The sequence below is a fragment of the Varanus komodoensis genome, unplaced genomic scaffold (assembly GCF_004798865.1).
Source record: "Varanus komodoensis strain SLA01 unplaced genomic scaffold, ASM479886v1 scaffold9, whole genome shotgun sequence".
Lineage (NCBI taxonomy): Eukaryota > Metazoa > Chordata > Lepidosauria > Squamata > Varanidae > Varanus > Varanus komodoensis.
The window spans coordinates 28,000,364-28,022,991 of NW_025336598.1; the positions used below are offsets into that span (position 1 = coordinate 28,000,364).

Consider the following 22,628-nt stretch of genomic DNA (forward strand, 5'->3'; position numbering starts at 1 on the left):
TTTAGTTTTGGGTAGTTTCTTGTGTTGTGCAGTGAAGTACTACTTTTCTGTTAAGCTAGCAGTAAGTCCCATTAGGGTATTGTGTTTAAAGCTGGTGGACTGTCAGCACTGCATATTGCTCAATGAATATTTTGTGTTCTCTGCTTGGAGATGTTCTTAGAGATCCTGTGTGTGATTAGACAGAATAAAGTCATATAAGTTCCAGAATATTGGGATTTGTGGGACTTTTCTGTTGTAATGTGAATGGGATTGCACCCATAATGATGTTTAAAACTGGAGCGAAGGTAGTGGCTTATGTCTTAGTAGGGTAATGCTGCAGCATCAGCATCGTGGATGATGTCGTGTTTCACCTATAAAAGCAGCACATGAATTGGATCCCACATATTATGTAGCTTGCCTTCTCTTCTTGTACTGCTCTGAACATTTAGAATGTGTTCCTGTGAGTTCTTGTCTGCCTACAGCTTTGTATTCCAATTCAAACCTTCCCATGCTCATAGAGCCAAACCAACAGCACCCACTTTATATGACTTCCTTTGCTGGAACCAAAGCAAGAGAGTTGTATTGAAAGACCCGAGGAAAGTCCTTAGGTTTGTAGATGGCCTCAGATCTTTAGAAAATGTACTAAGAGGCAAAAACAATTAACAAAGCAAACTAACCCATAATAATTAAATGGCATGGAACATTGAGACAAAAAGATGACAAAAAGAACCAGACAGGCAGGTGGGAGGGGTACAAAGTAGAATGGAATGGATATATAGATATAAAATGTCTGGGCAAGTCATTTCCAGGTTCATGATAAGTGTCTGGGCAAGTCATTTCCAGGTTCATGATAAGCTGGCCTTAAATGTCCATAGAGACAGAAGTTAAAGCTCCCCATAGAAATTAATGCACAAATCAAAGATGTTAATATAGCTGGAATTGGACTTAAGCACCTACACAAAACACTCAGTCCCCAGAATGGAGGGGCATACCCTCCAAAAGAGGCCTCTGAGAACTGTGCATGATCAGTGGCACAGATGGGTAGGGGAGAGAAACTTTGGGGAAGTGGGGATGTAGTGGAATGAATGGGAACCCTGACCAGAAATACCCTACTTGTATCAAAGAAGCAACATGTTTACATGTAAAGGGTGTTTACAGAATTGTCTGTCTCTTTCAAAATTATGGAATGCCATCCCTTGGAGATTTGTGTTCGTCCGTCCGTCCATGTCCGTGCCCATCCCCTTAGAAATAGCTGTACAACCATGGTGTTAAAGCAAGAATGGTAGCCAATTCCAACCCTCTGGGATTTCTCATATGGCCATGCCTCTTTTCCTGACCACTAAGCAATTTAGTAGTTTTCCAATTTTTCTGCTATTTTTTCTCATCTTAAAGGGCAGACATAGTTACCAGAGCTTTAAATCTGTTTTCTTGTGTTAAAGTTAATTGGTGTTAAAGTTCTGCTCTGCAGGATTAAAAAGATCACAGTGGCAAATATATGTAATATTCTCCTTCATGGTCTCTGAGACTCACATGCATGGGCCATACATCTGCTCAGAATAGTCATTCAGAATATTTTGAAGATAAACAGAGTTCTAGGTGGGATTCTAAAGGTAAACAGAGTTCTAGGTGCATATAATGCAGTGGTTGCTTCTATTAATTTCTCAGTCTTTTTCCAGTCAGGCCAGCAACTAGCAGCATTCTGTTGCCTTATGGCATAATCTTCAATTCTGCTGACCCCTTCTTAGATGGGGAACAGAGTCTGCATTTCTTCTTTCTTTGTTCATCCCTGCCACTTTACACAGTTTTCTTCAATTTAGTTAAAATTAGGCATTACTTAGTCCCACTAGAAACATTAAGATCTAAGTCAGTAGTAGGTATAAATCTAGAGAAATTAGGCTAGAGCCACATTTTTTTTGAAAAATTGTATGTTTAGTTTAGTTTGGTCTATCATAGTTTCATTTATCAAACTGATGTTTTCAGGGAAATTTGATCCAAATGCTTTCCAAATTAAAAAAGCCTGTTAGAACATCTATGTTAGGTTATAGCTCTATACTGCATCAATTTTGCTTTTTATTTTTCCTGCTCTCTCTAAAAAAGTAAAACATGTTTTTGTTTTTGCTTTAGGGAAAAGTATTGGAGCACGTGGTCATAAAATTAGTGACTATTTTGAAGTAAGTTTGATTTTGATATATTTTGATTTACAGTATTTCTCTGTTCATGTGTTAAATATAATTTTATTTGGTGGATACACACTAGCATATAGTCATAGCTTTTAGATTTCATGTTAAACATTAGCAATGTAATTTTCTATCATTTGTATTAGATTGATTTATCTGTTAATATGAATATTTGGCATCACAGAAAACTAAGGAAAAAACTCAAACTGCTAGATATTCCTTCTTTCTGCTATGATTCCAGTATGCATACAGTAACCAAAGGTTCTTTAGCCCTTAAGGCATCAAAGAATAAGTTTTCTTTATAACAACTCTCTCTGTGTGTATCTATTTTAAAATAATGGTTTCCAATTTTAGTCCTGTTTTGGGTGTCAATATAGAACCAAGGCTTAAGTTAGAGATAGGGTTCTATACTCTCCTTTAACTGAAGTTCTGTGGGTGGTTTATACAATAAAACTTCAAACTGTAATAAAATAATAAAACATAATATAAAAATCATAAGTTTAATACACACACCTCAGTAAGCATACTAGTAAGCTTCACGTGCTGCTTTCAAATTTCTATCTCCTCGACTCCATATTCAGTATCACATGACTGTTGCTTATCCTGCTTACATTAAATCCTCATGGCATGCTTACGTTAGGAGGCTGTCTTCATTTCATTAACTTTTGAGGGGGTTGGGATTTCCTGATCGCAAAACCATGGCTATTGTTACCTTTGAACAATAGGCCTTCAGTTAGCACGTTTCATAGTCATAGAACTCTGAGGCTGAGTTCATTGCATTGGTCTCCATCAATCTGAAGTGGCGAGGATGGACAGAGCAAGACAGCTGCCCAGGTTTCATTAAATGGAAATCACCTCCACCCGTTTCTAGCTTACTAGCAGCTGGGGGGTGGGGTTATAATGGTAGAGCTTTCCTGTTGACTCCCTGGGTTTACTTCAACTAACTTTGGCAATAATACAGTTGGAGAAGAGCAAATAAACAAAACACACATCTTGAAGACAGGGATGAACTGGTTATGCTAAAGGAATGATTTATACAAGTCTTTACCTGGCATCTAAATGCCGTCAAGGGACTGGGGGAGCAGGGACTGGATGTTTTCAGAACCTCAGAAAGCTCTTATCTGAGGGCAGGGTGTTTCCATTCCTGCACTTGCAGACTTTGCAATCCGTGTATGTAGGTTGGTGCAGGTGGTCTTGTTGCCCTTTTGGCTAACTCAGACATGATCAGATAGTGCAGTACTCATAGGTAGATCTGGAAGTGAGGTTGTACTGAGAAGAAAAGGTTTCATGTTTTAGTTGGGGATGATGTACAGTTTCTTAACTGAATTCTATAGCAAAAGATGCTCTTTTTAGGTCAGTTCTTGTTTCTTGTCAGAAGATGTAGGTCCTCTACAGCATATAGCTATTAACATAAGCTAGCAAGAGATAGATGGGAACTGCTGCTAATTTACTCAATTTTAGCTTTGTATATATTTTGCAGGCGGGCAGCTGCTTGAATTTGCATAGATTGACAAGGCAGAAGCCTTTGCAAGTTTCGGCAGAAAAAAAGACCTACAACTCCCAGCATGCCCCAGCCAGCTGTGAGTGGTGGGACTTTTTGCTGTCTAAACGTACATAGGATTACACCCTTAATGGCATTCTTCCCTTGCAGTGCATATCTAGTAGATTTCTATTTTATGGGAGAAGTGGGAAAGTGGATGTAAAACGTTACTGCAAGTTGCATTTTCCTTTCCTGTGAAGCTTCAAAATCTCTATCCTCCCTCCAAATAGTAATGTATATACTTTCAACAGTACTTTTTTTACTTTTATGTTTTCTTTTCTGTTTAGCTTGCTTAGAATTTTACAAAATACAGAATTATACAAGAGTGAAGCTAGGTCAGAAATCATCAAAGTTTTTCAGCAAGATAGTTGGTAATCCTTGCTTGCTGGAGGCTTTTCAGAATTCTTAATTAAAATAATCTGATAATCAACATCCTATTGAATATGGAGGAATGAGATATCATTTCAGTTAACATCCCTGCAAGATAACATTTTTGCCTTAAATAGTTTTCCAGTCAACTAGTGCTTGAATAAAATAGTATTGTGCAGAAGATACAAAAGGCTTGGAAAGTTTCAAATTACACAGCCATTAATACATTTGTCCTTTAAAATTTTCCATGCAGATTTTAAATGTGAGCATTGCATTAATTTATATAATCCAAGTTTTGCTAATGCTGTGTTGTTTGTATTTAATAAACATATTTTGATAAAGGTTGGTTAATTTGGTTACTTTTTCCAGTATCAAGGTGGAAATGGTTCTAGCCCAGTAAGAGGAATGCCTCCTGCAATTCGTTCTCCTCAAAACTCACATTCCGCGCCTTCTTCTGTAAGTGTAATATATAGAAGTCATATTTTACAGCATCTACTACTTATCTTGCAAGAAATAGTGGCAGATTATGTTATCGTAGCAGCAAACTTTGTTACTCTTAGGACTGTTACTCTACCTCTTGTTTGACCAACTAGATGATATATGCTTGCATAGAAAGCAGTAGTTTGGTTTCTCTGCTTTGGGGTGTGTTTCCAGGGAAATTTTACAAGAGTATTCCATCTCTCTTATATGCAAGGTCAATATTTAGAAGTCATATTGTGGGAGTTATGTAAGTAAATGCAAAAACAAAACAAAAATTAAAACCAGAATCCTGATATAAATAATGTGTTAGCAGTATTTTAATGGTCTTAATAAACTAAAGTGTCAAACTTACAAACATTTGTTGATTAGGTAAAATATTTTGTTAGGATTTTACCCATATCTGCATAAGGAAGAGACAAAACACCTAGGAGCTGAAATTTTTGGGAAGGGACTTGGAGAATCTGTTGGGGAAAGGGAGTTTTTAGGTTCAGAAAGGTGAAGATAACATTCTGTTTGTGGTAAATGGATTTTACACACCCAGTTCAGACAGATTTAAGTCTCATTTTACTGACCCCCAAAGGAAAGGATTTTCCTTTTTTTCCCTAGTCCTATTTGCTACTGATAGAAGGCAGGTCATTTGAGGTTCTATTCAGCCACCAGCATCTATTTTCCTCAAACCTTTCCAGCTTTGAAAGTGGTGATTTTGGGTGTGGCCTTACAAATTATTTCTCACTGCTAATTATTTTCCATAGAAGCATCTAGTAAATTACTACCTAGAAACTGTTGGTAGTTTTACCATTACTTAGTTATTCTCTTACAGGTAAGGCTCTTTGAAATAACCAAAAAACCCACCCTGGGAGGCTGATGTTTTTAGGCTAGCTTTACAACATTAAAAGAGTGCAAATTAGATATTTTCCATCAAGTGTAAAAATGTTCCCTGATTACTAGTGGAGTAACTTTTATTTACCACACCGCCTTTCTTAACTACTTGCAGACACAGTCCTTGCAATAAGTCTACTTCCTTATTTAATGCAACTGCCCATACCAACGTGGTGTGTGATGTATTTTTCAGGAAACCTACTAATTTCCAGTAGCTTTAATTGTAGTGGCCATCACTGAGAAAAAACAATATGCTAAAAACATTTTGAAGTTATCACAAACACCACCAGTGGTTCACTAATTGCCTGCATGTATAATCTCTGTTAAAATGGAAGTTTGTGGCCAACTGGCCAGTTGCACTAAGATAGATAACACAGGGGGGAATTATTCCAGTAAGTATTATCTATTTTATTTGTATGCATACTGTTCTTAAGTTTGCAAAAATAAAGTGATGACACCTGGAGAATTGTTTTCAATGCAAAAAGGGTCAAGTGGAAGATACAGAGGTCCCTTGATATTCTGCCGTCTCTCAGAGACCAATTATGTTACCTTATCACTGCAGCATTCCCTTAAGATGCCAGCATTGCTCTGTTAGAAACAATTTGAAGTGGAATTTTCCCTGAACATATATATATGAAATAAATGAGTTCCCTTCCATGAGAGAGATACAGGGGTCAGTTCTGACCCTAGTATTGCAAGCAAAGAAAACCCTCATAACATTCTGTACAGTTTGCATTCTCATGAGTCTTGGAAGAGTTTCTCTCTTTGGAGCTTTGAATAGTGGGCAGCCTTAGTACTTGAGAACAAAAAAGCAACCTACTTTCCTGTTGTGCATACTTCTCATTTTTAGTAGAGGGAGGGAGGTTGTCTTTGCTTCAAGGCACTATTGCAAGTGATTACAAATACTTTTAAGTGTGGGAGGGATCAAAGAGGACAATTTTTCGCAAGCCAGCCTCCTGAAAATTAAAAGATGGATTTAGAAATTGCTTATTTTTTTTGTCAAATATAATTATCGCGCGTATGTGTGCACATTTATCCAGGTTCGGCAGAATAGTCCTTCTCCTACTGCATTATCTTTTGGGGACCACCCAGTTGCACAACCAAAGCAGTTATCTTTTAAAGTTACTCAGGTGAGCACTCTGGATTGTAATTCTGCATGTAATGGCATAAATATAAGAAGACGTTTTATTTCATTTTTTCTCTCCTTCCCCTTTCTGATTTGAAACCATTGCTTAGAAAAAGTTGCAGGTGCTTTAAATCTAAACTGAAGTATTCGTTGCCCTGAAAGCCTGTGAGTAACTAGAAACAAGCATTCTGCTATCTCTGCATTTTACAACCTCTTCCAACATAACACCATGTGATCTCCTGAGGGACATTTCAAAAAACAAATATTGACTACAACATTCTCAAAACAGATGCTTTGGGATTTAAGTTCTCATGATCCTGATAGTTGAGGTGGAAACATCAACCAGAGATTTGAATGGAAGAAGGGAGGCTGCAGGTAATTATAATCCGGGCTGTTTACTTCACAATAAAAATAACATAAAATACATAGAACATATGATGCTGCCCTATACCAAGTCAAACCGTTTGATCAAACTAGCTAAGTATTGTTTACTTGACATTGACAAGCAGTGGCTTTCTAGGGTTTTCAGACAAGTCTTTCCCATCTCAACCTGGAGGTGCCAGGGATTGAACACACAGGCTTCTGATGAAAATTCTAATGCCCGGCTCCTAAACTGCAGTCCTTCCCATAATTCTACACCTAGAAAAGCAAAACTCTCTGGCATTTATGCATTTGGCCAATATGCATATTTTCTCTTTTACATGATTTCTCTTGCTCCTCCGAGGGGGTGGGAAGAATCAAAGACCTTAATGCTCTTTCTTTAGTACCTGCAAATCTTATTCAGAAAGCCATCTCTGACTGCTGAATTTTATCTTGAATTGCCCACACGCATCAAGTGGGCAGTCTCTAAAAAGAAAGTGGAAATTTCAGTAGGTTGAACTAACTCTGCCAAAATGGTGTTCAAGGCAGCTAATAATAATAAAATTATGATTCTATGGCTGTCATCAGATTATGCATTGTTTCTGTGCTCCTGCAGCATTAATACAGCCCTGATTATAGTGATGTGGCATGACGTGTTTCATGATCGTGCAGTGGTTAGAACTGAAGGTCTGGGCCGGTGGAAATTTTTCTTGTGGTTTCTCTGCTTAGTATAGTTTCCTTTTAAACTGGAGTTTTTGGCAAAGTTAAGTTTCTGACTGGACCTTGAACTGCCTTTCCTGCTGACACTAATCACTAATGGGTCATTAGCTTGTTTCTTGGTTATCAGCAGGCTCAGAATCAACCAAGGCCATTAAGACAGCCTTGCAACTAATAACTGAATGAGGTAGGGAGGAGGTGGCTGACTGCTTGTCCCTCTCTGGCTGTCATGTCCTCCGTTCCTTTGGACTGGGGAGGGCTCTTGCTTCCAAGGAAAATGATCAGTAATTTATCCTTAATGGAAAGTGAGGCACAAGGACAGATTCCCTGCAGCTTCTTTCCTCAGGCTAAGGGTGTTAGTGATAGAGCAGAAGAGTGTGCTCTGCCAAGTGGCATTGGTGGGGTTTTCTGCACAATCTTGCAGGACGTTGGCAGGAGGGTAATATTGCTGAATGTGGAGCAGAGGTGGCCACTTCCAGCTCTCTCCCACAATCCACATGAGCAGCCAGTTTGACTCTTCCTGAATAAAACATGGGGTACTGTTTACTGCTAATTTTCTCCCCCTAATGCGTGAAAGGACACAGGGCTGCCACTTGTGTACTCAACTGGAAGCCTTTGCTACCGTATTTTGCCTTAGTTGAACCAGCCAGCAGTTAAATTAGAAGGCTGCGTTATGATGGAATCTCTATTGAGTCTGATAAATGTTTACATTCCACCTCTCTCCCTCCCTCATTTCTTATGTAGACTGATCTCACAATGTTGAAATTAACTGCGCTTGAAAGTAATAAAAACCAAGACTTGGAAAAGAAAGAAGGTCGTATAGATGATTTGCTCAGGGTAAGTGTTACAGTGGTAAGATTAAGAGAGAACTGGGTATCAGCATTGCAACTCCAGATACTGATTATTTGGATCCATTTCAGTTGAGCTTTTGACTCGGATATAGGACTGAAACTAGCTTGGTTTGTTGTACACCTTCTGCTCATCTGCAAACTAAATTGAACCTTTTTGATGACCAATGTCTACTAATGGATATCATTTATTTAGTTATTCATATAGCTTTCACTGGAATCTCAGCCTGCATGGAAAGTCCAGGGGGCAAAAATGTTGCCCACCTATGTTCTAGAGGCTGCATTAAAATAATTTATTTTAACATTAATGCTGAATAAGATTCTGTTCTGTACCTGTATTTAAGTTAGAGGGAAGGGGGTAAGCATATGTTGTTTTAAAAAATGAATTTGACTTAAAGTACTAGGAAGAAATAAAGCAGCATATGACTTGCTTACAGCTCTTATAATAAAATATTATCCCACAACTCTATTTACTGAAATCACTATATATGGATGTGAAAGCTGGACATCTTACACTGCATCATATTCTTGGTGAGCAAATACCATACTTCTGAAGAGAAGGTACAGCATAGCTTTTATGTGCATATAATTTATAATCAGTATCATTATTAAATACGATTTCTTTTCATTCTTAGGCTAATTGTGATCTAAGAAGACAGATAGATGAACAACAAAAGTTACTTGAAAAATACAAAGAAAGATTAAACAAATGCATTTCAATGAGTAAGAAACTTTTAATTGAAAAAGTAAGTTGAATTTTATGTTAGTTTTGCTTCGGATCTAAACTAGAGGACATTTCCTTACTCTGGGTCTGTAAATCAGATTGAATTGGAATCGAACAATTTGCAATGTTGCCTATTCAGTGAAATGCGGCATGGTGGATAACACCCCTACTGGAGAGCCTGCTTTCTGCCGTAGTATAGAAACTGCTCCTCCGTGGCAGGTTCCCACTGTGATAGAGTAGAATTATAGTTAAGGTAGACCAGCTTGCCTGGATTTCCACCTGTTTAGACATTTTTCTCCCAGAACAAATTGACTGGACAAATGCCTGACCAGAAGATTCTGTGCTGCTGTACGAACATATGTGGAAGGGTTCTAGAACTACCTTGATTGCACATTATTTAAATGCAGAAATGGATCCAGTGTGACATCAGCAGTAAGCCCTGACATCAAACTCTGGTTTGCCAATATTCCTTTGAAGAATGTATAATATATTCAAATAGTGTTCTTTATTGGAAAATGTATAACACCCCAAAAGAGTTTTCAAAGCAAACAGGTTAACAGATGCCTTTTTCCCCTCTAATTGAAAGTAACAAGACTGTAGGTTTCAGCTTTCCGTGATGTCTGTAGCCACACCTGATACACTGAGCACTAAGCAGTATAGCTGCATCCACAGTGCAGCATCTATGAGTTCCAGAAAGTCATTTGAAGCCTCCTGTCCCTATTTGATTTTTTTTTTTTTGAGAATTTTTTTAGAAATGGCATGGGGAGACAGACATGCTACAAACTGGAACAGTGGCCAGCCATCTTGACCCTGCTGTGGTCTGAGATATTCCTAGGAATTTAAGAAAGTGGACAGATGCAGCATCATAGTGCTTCACTTGGAAGCATGTCTAACCATGCACTAAAAGTGCTTTCACAGAAGCAGAAAAGGATAGGCTGCTACTACCTGTTAAGCTTCAAAGGCAGGGTTGGGGGAGAAGCAGGAAGGCACGTTTTAACTGGATTAAAAAACAGACGGGCAACTAAACTTGAATTGGGGAATACCATTGGGGAAAGGCCTGCAGAGCTGCTGCTACTGCATGTGGAGTTGTTACATCTTACTGAGACGGGGTGCAGGGAGTGTGTTGTGTGTGTACAGATATGCGCCTGTATAGTCTTTGCAGTATCTTGATGCCACTGCAAAATGACTGGTTCACTCAACGTATATGATGGGGGACATCATTCTGTTTTCAACCTCTCTTGGCATTTCCATTCTCCCAAGCATTCCAAAAGAGAAGTAGGTCTGGCATGCTGTCTACAAAGGCATGCAATCTTTTCCAGCTTTACTGTTTTATTTTTGAATGCAGATAAGTTTTCCATCTCTTGGAACTGGTGAATGAGGGGTAGCCAGTTCAGTAGATGCTCTGCCCTACAGGCAGGCACTTGTGCAAGTTACTTTTTTCTCAGACCTACCGGCTTGCCATTTCTTAATTTTTTAACCACTCTGGCAGTCTTTTAGTGGATAGGCATACCCTTGTGGCAACCATCGTGCACAAAACATTTTCCCAAAGTTCTAAACATGTGCATGAGCCCCAGAAGACTGGGGATGCCAACAGTAAGCAACTACCTTCTATTCATCAGTAGATAGTTTGCCTCACATGGTAACTGATGCAAATTTTTGCTTTGTTTTCAACTCTGAGAAAATGCAAAATCGTCACAGAATAGATGCCTTGAAGGAAGATATCTGGATCCTACACAACCAGTAAATAACAGTGTTGCATTTATTGTACCAAGAATCCATTGCTGGGAAAGACTCTAAAACTAACAGTTAATATCTTGGTTTTCTTAGAGTACACAAGAAAAGCTGGCAAGCAGAGAGAAGAGTATGCAAGACAGATTACGCCTTGGGCATTTTACAACCGTTCGACATGGTGCTTCATTTACTGAACAGTGGACAGATGGCTTCGCATTTCAGAATCTTGTGAAGTTAGTCAATATTGTGTTTTTAAATTGTTAGTAATTACCAGTTCCCTGGAGTGGATGTTTTGTATTAGTTAAAACTGCTAGCACTGGAACTACCTTTTACATACATACAATTCTGCTATTTGAATTCTCAGAATATAGTAGAGAATTTTTTTTTAATCAGCTGGCTGTTGAATTCCCTTCCTTTGCTCACTTTGAAAAGAAGCAGACTAGTAGTTTCACCTTGTTTCTCAGTGTGCCTTAAAAACAAATCTAAATTTACTACATGAGCACTATATAGATAAAAACTGTAAAGACAGACCAGTGACTTTCTTGCTAGTCCATGGTCTGTGAATTCTTTGCTGGTCAGATGATACAGGGTCAGTCCACATCTGTAATATGTTTGTTTGCAAAGGAGGAGAATCAACCAGGAAAAGAGAGCCTAGTTAACTTTAGTAGGGGCTTTTGCTAGCATAAATTGCCCATGGTGGTGGTGCTGTGCATGATGTGAAACCTGTAATTGTCAATGGCAAAACAGCTGCCTCAGGAAGCCACTGAAAGACATACAGACAGGCAAACTATTGATGGGTGTGAGAGAAAGTAGAATTAGTGTATTTAAAAGCATGGTTTGAATAGAAGGATGCCATGTGTAATTGGTCTGTTTGCATAATAAAGACACTGGGCCATGATTGGGAAGACAGCTTCCATGTATCTTGAAATGAGTACAACAGTACAAAAATGTTTGAGAACTTCTGGTTTGCTAACTTGTTTCTTGTGTCTTGAATGTTTACATCTTTCACACATCATGCACAATTTATTTTTAGTGATCTTCTGCTCAATATAGTTACTAGTGTGGCCGCTAGTGTTTAAAACATGACAGGAAATAGATTTACCTTTTAAAACTATACCGATATATTCTTACATATTTTTCCCAGAGGAGGTAATGCACCCTCTTATGGACATTACAATTTTTTAAAAAAAATTGTTAATGGACTGTGTTTGAACAATTGTTGATAAAATGCTCTGGCTGCTGTGCTGCTATTACATTACATCTTATTTCCATCAGATTTTATGCTGGAATAGTTTCCTATAAAATGTATTAAAGGAGAGTGCAGGGAACAAAGAACATAGTCTTGGGGGATTCAGATTTTCCTTTCTGTGCTCACTTCCAAAGATTCAGAGTGTTCTATACAATAATGGATGGTTTGAGAAGACAACTCATCCATGTAGTGATTCAGTAGGAGAGCTTCCATTGCTGTTGGTATATCTGAAAAAGCACTTAATCTGAGATTGAGATTGAAAATAATGCTAGTTAAATCAGATTTTTAATGAGATCATTTTGACAACAGCGATATTTAGGGCCATTCAGGAGTCCCAGTTTTTGTTTGAAACAGTATTTGTTCTATAAACATCTGATGAGATAAATAATCTGTTCGTTTTGTTTTTATCCCACCCACTACCCATTAGGCTCCCTGGGTGGGATACAAGCTTAAGAAGTATGCAATCAAGTACAATTAAAACCAACAATAAACTCTGATAATCTAACTAGTAAAAACCACACCGTATCAGTACTAAACGAACAATAGTACCTGATCTTTACTTAGCAATGTAAGCCACCTTTGGGAAATTTAGTTGTCACTATGTTTGAGGTCATTCAGGTATCCCCCTCATAGCATTGATGTGCAGTATTGCCCATTTTCCTTCCTCTTCTCACATTCAAACACATTTCATTTGGAAAGTGGGGTGTTATAACAGATGGGAAGCTAGCACATTCCTCAGTAAACCAGCTGAAACTACTGTTTTCAGAACAGAACAGGTCAGTGGAGTTCTGTTCTGTGAGTTCTGCTGATTTGTTCCATTCTAGAAATGCTGGTTTCTGGCAGCTCTAAGAAGCGTCAGTGGCCATTCCCAGTAGCTCAAGGGGAGCTTTTGGTATTGCCAGGAATAAGGGACCTCCAGGCAGCAGTCCTAGATACACTTTGGGATTAAGGTCCATTAAATTCAATAGGACTTATTTTTGAGTAGACAGCATATGATTCAACCGTTAACTATGAGAAAATTAATGTAATACGAGACAGCAGAATATAAGATGTTACGTATCACATTTATATCCTTTTAGTGGATCCATTTGAATGTACAAGTAGGAATAATTATTACTGTTACTGCAAATCCTAAAATCACTTTAAAACAATGTTTTGGGTTTTCAGACAACAGGAATGGGTAAATCAACAAAGAGAAGATATTGAGAGGCAAAGAAAACTTCTGGCAAAGCGAAAACCTCCCTCTACAAATAATTCTCAGGCTCCTTCTGCCAATTCAGAACCTAAGCAGAGGAAAAACAAAGCTGTCAACGGAGCAGAAAATGATCCATTTGTCAGACCCAATTTACCACAGTTGTGAGTTCAAACATATTTTTTCCTAGCTATATATAATGGCAGGACAAGGTGTCTGTCCTGACTGGGTGTCCCGGTCAGTTCTGTCTAGCCATTCACTTAAAGGATGTGTGGGTACAATTAAAGGGCTGCATGGAAGGACACTGGAAGAAGAGAATTAATCCTCTCTCCTAGCTTGAAGGCACCCTGGTGTCCTGATTATAGGGTGGGCTTTATGCCTTTTCCAATTGATTTGTTAAATGTTGCTTATTTATTTTTACCCCAAAGAATTCTACAGGGCCGTTGAGCAGCCTGCCCTCAATGTTCTGTATTTTGATTATGATAGCTCATGAGAAGGAAACAAAACTGGCCCTTATGTGCAACCCTTTTGGTTTCAGAATTTCTATAAAATTTGGAGGTGTTCCATAAATACCAAGTGTTAGAAAAAATCTACAGCTTGAATCAGTATAGCTAAAGAAATGTGTATCACTGTGTACCTTTTTTTAAATGGTAGAGTCAAAGAAGAACTTTCTACTTAACCTAGCAAATTCTTCTATATTTAACATGTAGTTCTGCATTATTATAGATATCTAGTATCTTTGCTTTTCTAAGTTAAAAATGCCTTGCAGACCAAGAATACTTACGATGCAGAGCAACATCCACAGTCTGATTTTACTAGATGGTTGAGACTGGAATTCTCTTTGTAAACCATGATTAAAATGCATCATTATCTTTTTTACATTTAACTCTTCTTGTTTATTACCTATGCTAACTCTTTTAGGCTAACACTAGCAGAATACCATGAACAAGAAGAAATTTTCAAGCTTAGATTAGGACATCTCAAAAAGGTATATTTAATATTAAAGTTTGAAAGTTTTCCTGCTTTATCTGTGATTGTGACCACCATATTCGGGGGGCCTATGGTAATCTTTGCTGGAGGAGGAACAGAAGAGGCAATCGCCACCTCCCCATCCTCATGTCCTGCATTTTTTGCTGGTCTAGTGAAAGTGTTTCAGAGGAGAGGGAAGGCAGCATCTTGGCCTTTCTGGTCTCTCGCCTTCTCAGTGTTGCACTCCTTTTGCCCCTCTCTTTAAGGTCAAATTTCTGACCCTGAAGAAGGAATTGGCATGATTCTTTCCACACCAGCTGTAAGGGGGATGGGGGTTGGATCATGGATTGTCCCTTCTCCATCCTTGGATTTGGGAATTTCAAGGGGCCATAGGATTGCTTCCTAAGGTAGTCACATGAGTTAAGCTGCTTACAAAGTTTAACCTCCTACCGAATAGTGATGTTTGTCTTACTTGGCCATAAACAAAACGTGCTGAAATGGAATAGTAGCTACTTGCCTAGATATGCATTGAGCAAATGACACTAAATTTTTTACAGTTTCTAATGTTTTACAGTTAATTTCATCAATTAGTGGTGAAATATAATGATGCATAGAATTATTCACAAAAATAGCCTTAAATAGAACAAAACAGGAAGGTTTGTTGTATTCCTAACTTAATCAGAAATTCAAGGTACAATTGCAATGTATCCTGAAAATACACGTTCCAGAAGTTAACAGATTTTAACTTATTCTACAATTCCATATACTACATTGTATTTTTTCTCTCTCTGTTCCTGGAAGTCCACTACATGAGTACATTTTGCTGTATACAAATTGGATACTAATTCATGTTAATTTTTTTGGTCTTGTATGTTCAGTATAACAAGGGTCAATAACCTTAAGGTAGAAAATATATATTCTTGAAATGATTTCAGCAGCTTACCTGGCCAGCACATAGGAAAACCCTCTGTTTTTAGCTAAGTGTCTCTCCAACATAAATTATTTTTAGAAGTATGAAACGTAAATTCTAAAGAACTTTCAAATGCCCCTTCTTCAAGCAGCTGAGATTGAATGTTTAATTGAAAAAGTTTGCATTCAAAGATTGCTGATTCTTCGCTGCACTGAAAGCAGCATTCAGAGAGTCAAAGAGCCTTCTGCTGAAACAACTTCCAGCCAATGCTCTTGTTTCCTGAAGTGGCAGCACTTAACATCATTGGATGGGATCAACACTGCAGGGGACAAAAGCATCATCAGTCGGAACAGGGACAAATTTGATGGTGGGGAATCCACAAAACCTGTGGGGGAGCGTACATTGTAATCTCCTGGACTACAGGAACAAACTTCTGTTTGTAGTCACATTTCTCTTTTTGCAGTCCGTGCAGAAAGGAGAAATAATAGGATTAGCTAATATTTTAGATAGCAGTTTTATATTTGTTATCCCATCAAAGAGATCTCTAAATCACCTTGTTCGTACAGAGCATCTTAATTAAAAAAAAATCAAGAATCATCCTGAGCAGTCCATCCTCTGCGTTGCTATATGGTTCATTTTCATTTTAGGGATTTCTATATCTTCATTTCATTTACATTAACAAAATATTTAATATATAATTCTTGCTCTTCTACAACAGTTTTCAGTAAGACTCATTTGTTGTACATTCAATTTTACCCTGAAGATGGAGGCCCAGCAATCATACGTTATCTTATTGCTTATTGTTTTTCATAAAAGGGAAAAGATATTTACTAGCATGGTTAAGCAATTTGAGTTACGATGAATTGAATAAAACAAGTCCAGAGAGAAAAGTCCGTTTTCCTTTTTTAACATGCCGAAAGGCTTTCTCAGAAACTCATTTTCAGTTAGTGTGTAACTAGCCACTGTGGCTTGTCATGTTGTACAAACCTGGACCATTTCCTGCGGGAAATACTATTTCTGGGGTTACTGTACCTGCAGTGGATTAGTATGTCATCTGTAAATGGCAGTCCAATCCCAACATGGTATAGGTACTGTTAGGTTTTCAGACCCAAGTCTAAAAGAATGATGGTCAGAATGAACTCTGCTATATGTAGCTCCTGTTTGTGTAAGTATTTATCAACTGTTTCCACATTAAAATTATAAGGTTGGATAAGTAGATGGTATAAAACACTAATGCGCAGCACATAGGAGTTGATTCAAATTTCTGAATAGCTGTTTGCCTGTTGCCGTTGGTGAGTAAGGATTACCTCCAGATGACGAGGCAGGAAAGATTTGCATTTGCATGAGCTGTCTTTCGGTTTGAGAAGTATCCATATGGTAAAAGAAGAAATGGACTATAGATGCACGAGCAAAGAAACACTCCTTGAATTGCTTTGACAAACGTTGACATACAGGGTTGTATGCAGTAGTGCATTTGCTTCAGTGGAAACATTTCTGTTTATGCAACTTGGGGCAACTGACTTTCTGCCAGTTCCCTCCAGTAACTGCAGCTCCGTGGAGGTTTAACTGAGAATCAAAGGTGGGATGCCTCAACTTGTATAAGGGAAAACCAGCATTGGATACAATCTGTAGTAAAATTATGTCATTTTTAAAATATCAGTGCTTCAGTTTAGGCATGAGTATCATTTTCTTATTGAGAAACTGAGCTTTCAAAATCAATTCTTTTTGTTTGCAGGAAGAAGCTGAAATACAAGCAGAACTTGAACGTCTAGAAAGAGTTAGAAATCTTCATATACGAGAGCTCAAAAGAATAAACAATGAAGATAATTCCCAGTGAGGCACTAGATTTTAATCTTGCATATTAATTTTTTCACACTTTGCTATCTTCAGAATAAATATGACACAGTTAACCACAGATATCTGTTGCTTTATGTAGCCTGTCTTCTGGTTTTGTGTTTGCATTTTTGTTTTCATTAAAGGTAGGCTAATGTCATAGAATTTTTTCTTGAATTATATAAAATGCTGCTGGGATTTTAGAGCTACTAAATTAAAATACAGTAGAAATTCTCCTAGAGAAAAATAGGGGGGATTGCTGGTAATAAACAAATAGTGCTTCAACATGAAATATTTACTAAAAGACCTGCAATGAAATATTGTAGTGAATCCCCACCCAGTTAAAATGCTTCTGTTCAGAGCGGCAACATCCCTGAATCAGGACCCTTACAGAGTTGTTTGGGAATCACAGAAATATTTTTATACTCTTCCAAAACCAAATTATTCTGTGTTTTATCATGCTAGGTAGATGGCTTGTGCTTGAGACTGGAAGTGTATCCCAAACTTAAGAATTTATTGCTACATTACATGGGGAAGTGATAGGAATACTGGAGGAAAATAAAATGATAGTAACCACTTCTTTCTTTCTTCCTGAAACATTCTTCCGTGGTGCTGAGAGAGGAGAATTCTAATCTCACAGCATATATTCTTCCCCAGCCCTTTTAAGGCTATTAGCTATCAGCCATTAGAGTACTGAGCAGGCCAACACCTTCTCCTCCTCTCAATTTCCTTTCTGCCATCTTTTGTCTAACGTGGCAAATACAATATTTCCTAAAGCTTGCAGGTCCTGGTCAGCCATTTGTAGTTAGTTTTTTAAATGTCTTTGATTTGCAAACACAAAAACACAATTTTCTCAAAAACAAGTTCTCAAAAAGAGCTTTCCTTCACAAAAGGTTGCCTTCTGTGGTTGCAGCTTTCCTTCCATGTATGGAAACTTCTTCCATTTACAGAACAATTCAATACTTGCTGTCTTTCCTGTTTTCATCCTTATCCAGAGGACGGGATTCCTCACTGCTGCCCCTACCAGCACCCAATTATTTATTTTTTGTTTAAACCATTTTTCTTCTTTTCTTTAGCCAAACATTATCCTAGAATGGCTTAAATACCATGAATAAAACCAGACGTTCCTTGCTTATGGGCCTAAAATCTCAGCAAGACACAATAAAAATGGAAAAAAGCAAACTGAGGCATCAAGTTCTTAAACAGTACCATTTTCTGTGACTTGCTGGAATAGAAGCAGTTCAGGGAGAGAGAAAACCAGATGAAACTGGCCTTGCCATAGTGCTGGCCTTTCTGATGGGACGGGGCTATTTTCTGTCTCCTTCTACAGTAGACTTCTGGAATGAGTGCTGCCCAGCTAACTACTGATTGTCCCTTTCCTGATTCCATGTCCCTTCTAAAGGGCTATGCCAGAGCAGCCCCAGCTGTTACAGACGCAGTCTATAAGATCAAAGCTGAGCGAATCTAGGGATTTGCTAATAGATCTAAATAGATCTATTAGATTGAATGTAATGTATTCCATGCTTGGTTGGAATCAGTGGGACCAAGCATGTAAATGTTATGGTTGTAATCATTAACAGGAAATAATTCCTGTTGAACTCAGTGAGTCTTCCTTCTGAGTAAACATATTTAGGATTGCACTTGTATGTAACCAGTGGAATCTACATATTTGTATAGGTTGCACTATAAATAGCATCATACTATGTTTCTGTTTAAAGAATGAGTAAAAAGAGTAGTACCTGTTTGAGGGCTTCATTTCATTTTTCAAACTATTAATTTTCCTTTCATGTGTTGTATAAAAATAGTACCAAGTCAAGTACTTGAGTTTTCAATGAACGAAGTTTGTGCTTTTTTTTTTTAAGGTTCAAAGATCATCCTACGTTAAATGAACGGTATTTGTTACTCCATCTACTTGGTCGAGGTGGATTTAGTGAAGTATATAAGGTAAAGTCCTCTTTTTGGTTAGTTACATTTATTTCAAAAAGAACAGCCTACCAGCATGTCTCCAGATAGCCCCATTATAAGTATTTACAGCAGTATATCCACTTAAAGCCACATTTCCCACTCTCTTGTGTTGTAAATGTGAGGTATTCAGAAGCTTTCACATCTGCTTTAGATTGACTCTAACTTGTCATGTTAACCAAACTGTGGTTAATCTTCACTGAAGTTCTTCTTTGTGGTCTCTGTGCATCACACTCATGGGCTCTGCGCACATGTTTGGGAACCTGTTCGGGAAGATTCCAAAACTAAATTATTTCTGTTCGCTGGTAGCCCCTGCCACAGCCACACCACAGCATGAGGATGGTGTTCCCACTTAGTTCTTTGACTGCCATCATGGGTGTATCACATAGCTCCTCCTCTGCTCTCTGTAATGATCCACTTATCTTTCAATTGCCTTTCCTCCAACCCCCAAAGAATCTCTTGTTCTCCTTTTCTTCCAGTCTTGTCCATTTTCTCTAATTAAAAATCAAATAAACAAACACTCTTAAAAAAAATGTGCCCATCTCGCTTTTTCTGTCACCTCTTTGCCCATTTCTCTCTGTCTCATCTCCAGCTTTTTCCTGCTCCACACAGTTGTGGGTATCTCCATAATGTATGCAGACACTTTCTGGAGCTTGTACCACACTGCCTATCACTCTTGTTTTTTAAAGTTTTAAAGGTATTTACAATTAAAACGTATTTTAAAACTGAGAGGTTGACATACTGCACAATGAGAAGCTGCCATCCAGTACCATTTTTAATCAGGCCCCAAAGGGTTATTTTGTGTTTTGGCCATCAACCCACCACCCCACCTCTTCAGAGGCCATTCACCTTTCTTTTAGTCTTACCTCTATAACCTTCTGAAAAATGGATATTTTGTGACAATTGGCAGCCATTTTGTAAGGGTGCCCATGTACTTTCAAATGTCTAAGTGTGCCCACCAACCTAAAAGGTTGGGAACCCCCACCAAAATTTATGAGGCAGACTTGTTTCTGTTAACCAAAGTTGAGGTTAACCATAATTTAGGCATACTAAACTAAGGTTTTTAACCAGTTGATGGTACTAATACATGTACTATTAATCATTAGATTTCAATCCAGCCTAATCTCCAATGGCTTTATGGTGGCTTTTGATAACATCAAAACAACTAAAAAGTTTAGACAGCAAAATGTCCTACAGCTCCCAGGTTACCATAGCCTGGCATGCTGCTTGGGGTATCCTTGGGACCATAGGAGATCTTTCTATCTAAACATGCATACCCTGTTTCCCTGAAAAGAAGACCTAGCCAGAAAATAAGCCCTAGCATGATTTTTCAGGATGCTCATAATATAAGCCCTACCCCAAAAATATAAGCCCCAGGTAAGATCAGCCAGACAGACGTATGTAGTGTATTCATTGCAACACAATTTGGGGTTTGGAGAGTTATGACTATGTTCCAGAAGAAGATGACATCAGTGTATTTGAATAAATGTAGATTTTTGTACATGAATAAATGCAGATTGTTGTACATGAAAAAATAAGACATCACCTGAAAATAAGCCCTAGTGCATCTTTTGGAGCAAAAATTAATACAAGACCCGGTCTTATTTTCAGGGAAACATGGTAGGATTGCATCTTAGCCCCATAAAAGCAGTGGCAGTCAAACCCATCAATGTGCATTAAAGCAGGAGTGGAGAACGTTTGGCCCTGAAGATGCTGCTGTATTCCAGTTGGCACCAGCCCCAGCCACAAGGGATCATGGCCGTTGTAGTCCAAAAATGCCCAGAGAACTTCACCTTCTCTTCTCCTGCATTAAATACAATTAAGGATCTTCAGGCATTAATAACAACAATTAAAGGCACAGGCTGCTGGACTTCACCTTCTGCCTGAAGATAGTTACGAAGCTGCTAGGGTAGGACACATCTGGTATGCTTGAGTGCCACCACCGACAAGACTCTCCTTGTGCCCTCCTGTTTACTTACAGGAGGTGTGAGTAACCAGGGGAAGATCTCTGTGCAGATTTCAGTTCACAGGCAAAATCATGTATGAGAAAACAGGCCTTTCAGAGAAGAGCGTGTCCACATATGTGCAGTATACTACACCACGGTGCATCATGTGCACACACCAGAGCCCTCACAGAGCGTGCTGCAGCCGTGTCTCTCTTGCCTGACCCTCTGCCCTGGCAGTATCGGGTTATTCCAGGGAATGAGAGGCTTGTCCTCGCCTCCCATGCCTGCATTCCTGGGAACGTGACCTCTGTTCCCTATGCTAACCTGGCACAGTGCCATTGCCCGTAGAAGTGGGGGCGCTTTATGGCCTTGCGATCTCCTTGAGCCCCAGGTAGGGCTGTGTCAAGCCCAAGGGTGTGCTGGTATCTGCATACAACAGTCGTGTAGCGAGGGTAAGACATTGTCTCCGTCTTATTTTTCAGGGCTGACTGTATTTGTACATGTTAGTAAGAGGACAGACTTTAAAAAAAAAAAAACTATTGGCTATTTCTGTGTTGATATGACTTCTGAAATGAGATGGCTGCGCTGGGACTATGGCAGGGTGGGGAAATGGCAGATGGATTCGAGAGAGCGGAGGAATTCACTTGAGATCAGACTAGCCACTGAGTCTGAGGCTCAGTTTCAAATCTGGGAAATAGAAATAATGCAATCTACCTCAGATGAATTAAAGCAGTATATTAAAGTAGTAAATATGCTAGTATTCATCTGTATTGGAAATGAATGCTTAGACAAGGAGAAGGCCAGACTGTTCTGCCTCCAAATAAATCCTGCAAGGGACGGAAATGATAGGGAAAAGAAGTTGCTTCTCTATAGCCCCAGAGGCTGATTGAGAACAGCTTAATGAAATGAAGCCTAAAATGATAATTTTACATGATTGCAAAGGTGCAGGGCAAAACTTTGACTCATCTGAGAGTATTGACAATACTAGATTGGTTAATGAAAAACATCTAGTTGTAGTGAAAAACCGTGCATTGAAAGTCAAGTTGGGGGGGTGGGGGGCGTTCCTGTTGAATAGATCTTTTAGATAGAATGTAATGTACTCCATGTATTGAACTTCCTGTGCTCTGCCTTGCCAATCCTAATAAATATATTTCACTGTATCTCATAATAAAGGGCAGTTATGTTAAAACTGCATGTTTGTTTGAAGCTTTTAAGTGTCAATTTTGTTTAAACTTATTTTTTCTCTACTATTTTCATCCAATGGGCCTTACAGGCTTTTGATCTCTATGAACAAAGATACGCTGCTGTGAAGATACATCAGCTTAACAAAAGCTGGAGAGATGAGAAGAAGGAAAACTACCATAAGTAAGCTTTATGTTAAAAAAATACCTTTTTGTCTTTGTAGCAAGTAAGAATAGTATTCTGGTGGTCATGAATAATTATCTCCTTCTTTTAGGCATGCCTGCAGAGAGTATAGAATACACAAAGAACTGGATCATCCAAGGATAGTAAAACTTTATGACTACTTCTCCTTGGATACAGATACGTAAGTGTACAATGTTACTCTTTTTTCTTAGAGAAATTGGGATAATTTAATACCTTCAAGAATTAGGGCAGAACATTTAAATTTGGTGGTG

At 38.4% G+C, this 22,628-nt stretch overlaps 1 protein-coding gene across 4 annotated transcripts in view; it reads left to right on the top strand.

Annotated features, from left to right (window-relative positions):
- The window catches only part of TLK1 (tousled like kinase 1), a 73,163-nt gene that overhangs the window by 35,368 nt on the left and 15,167 nt on the right, over nt 1-22,628 (top strand). For 3 of the 4 annotated variants that reach the window (XM_044417947.1, XM_044417948.1, XM_044417946.1), the window contains exons 5-16: nt 2,104-2,150; nt 4,435-4,521; nt 6,465-6,554; nt 8,372-8,464; nt 9,111-9,221; nt 11,027-11,163; nt 13,347-13,535; nt 14,293-14,359; nt 16,986-17,083; nt 18,946-19,027; nt 22,265-22,356; nt 22,448-22,537. In XM_044417947.1, coding sequence (XP_044273882.1) covers nt 2,104-2,150; nt 4,435-4,521; nt 6,465-6,554; nt 8,372-8,464; nt 9,111-9,221; nt 11,027-11,163; nt 13,347-13,535; nt 14,293-14,359; nt 16,986-17,083; nt 18,946-19,027; nt 22,265-22,356; nt 22,448-22,537 — 1,183 coding nt within the window. Of the gene's footprint in view, nt 1-2,103; nt 2,151-4,434; nt 4,522-6,464; nt 6,555-6,839; nt 6,926-8,371; nt 8,465-9,110; nt 9,222-11,026; nt 11,164-13,346; nt 13,536-14,292; nt 14,360-16,985; nt 17,084-18,945; nt 19,028-22,264; nt 22,357-22,447; nt 22,538-22,628 lie in introns of those variants that run through there. The other variant, XM_044417949.1, reaches the window with a different exon arrangement.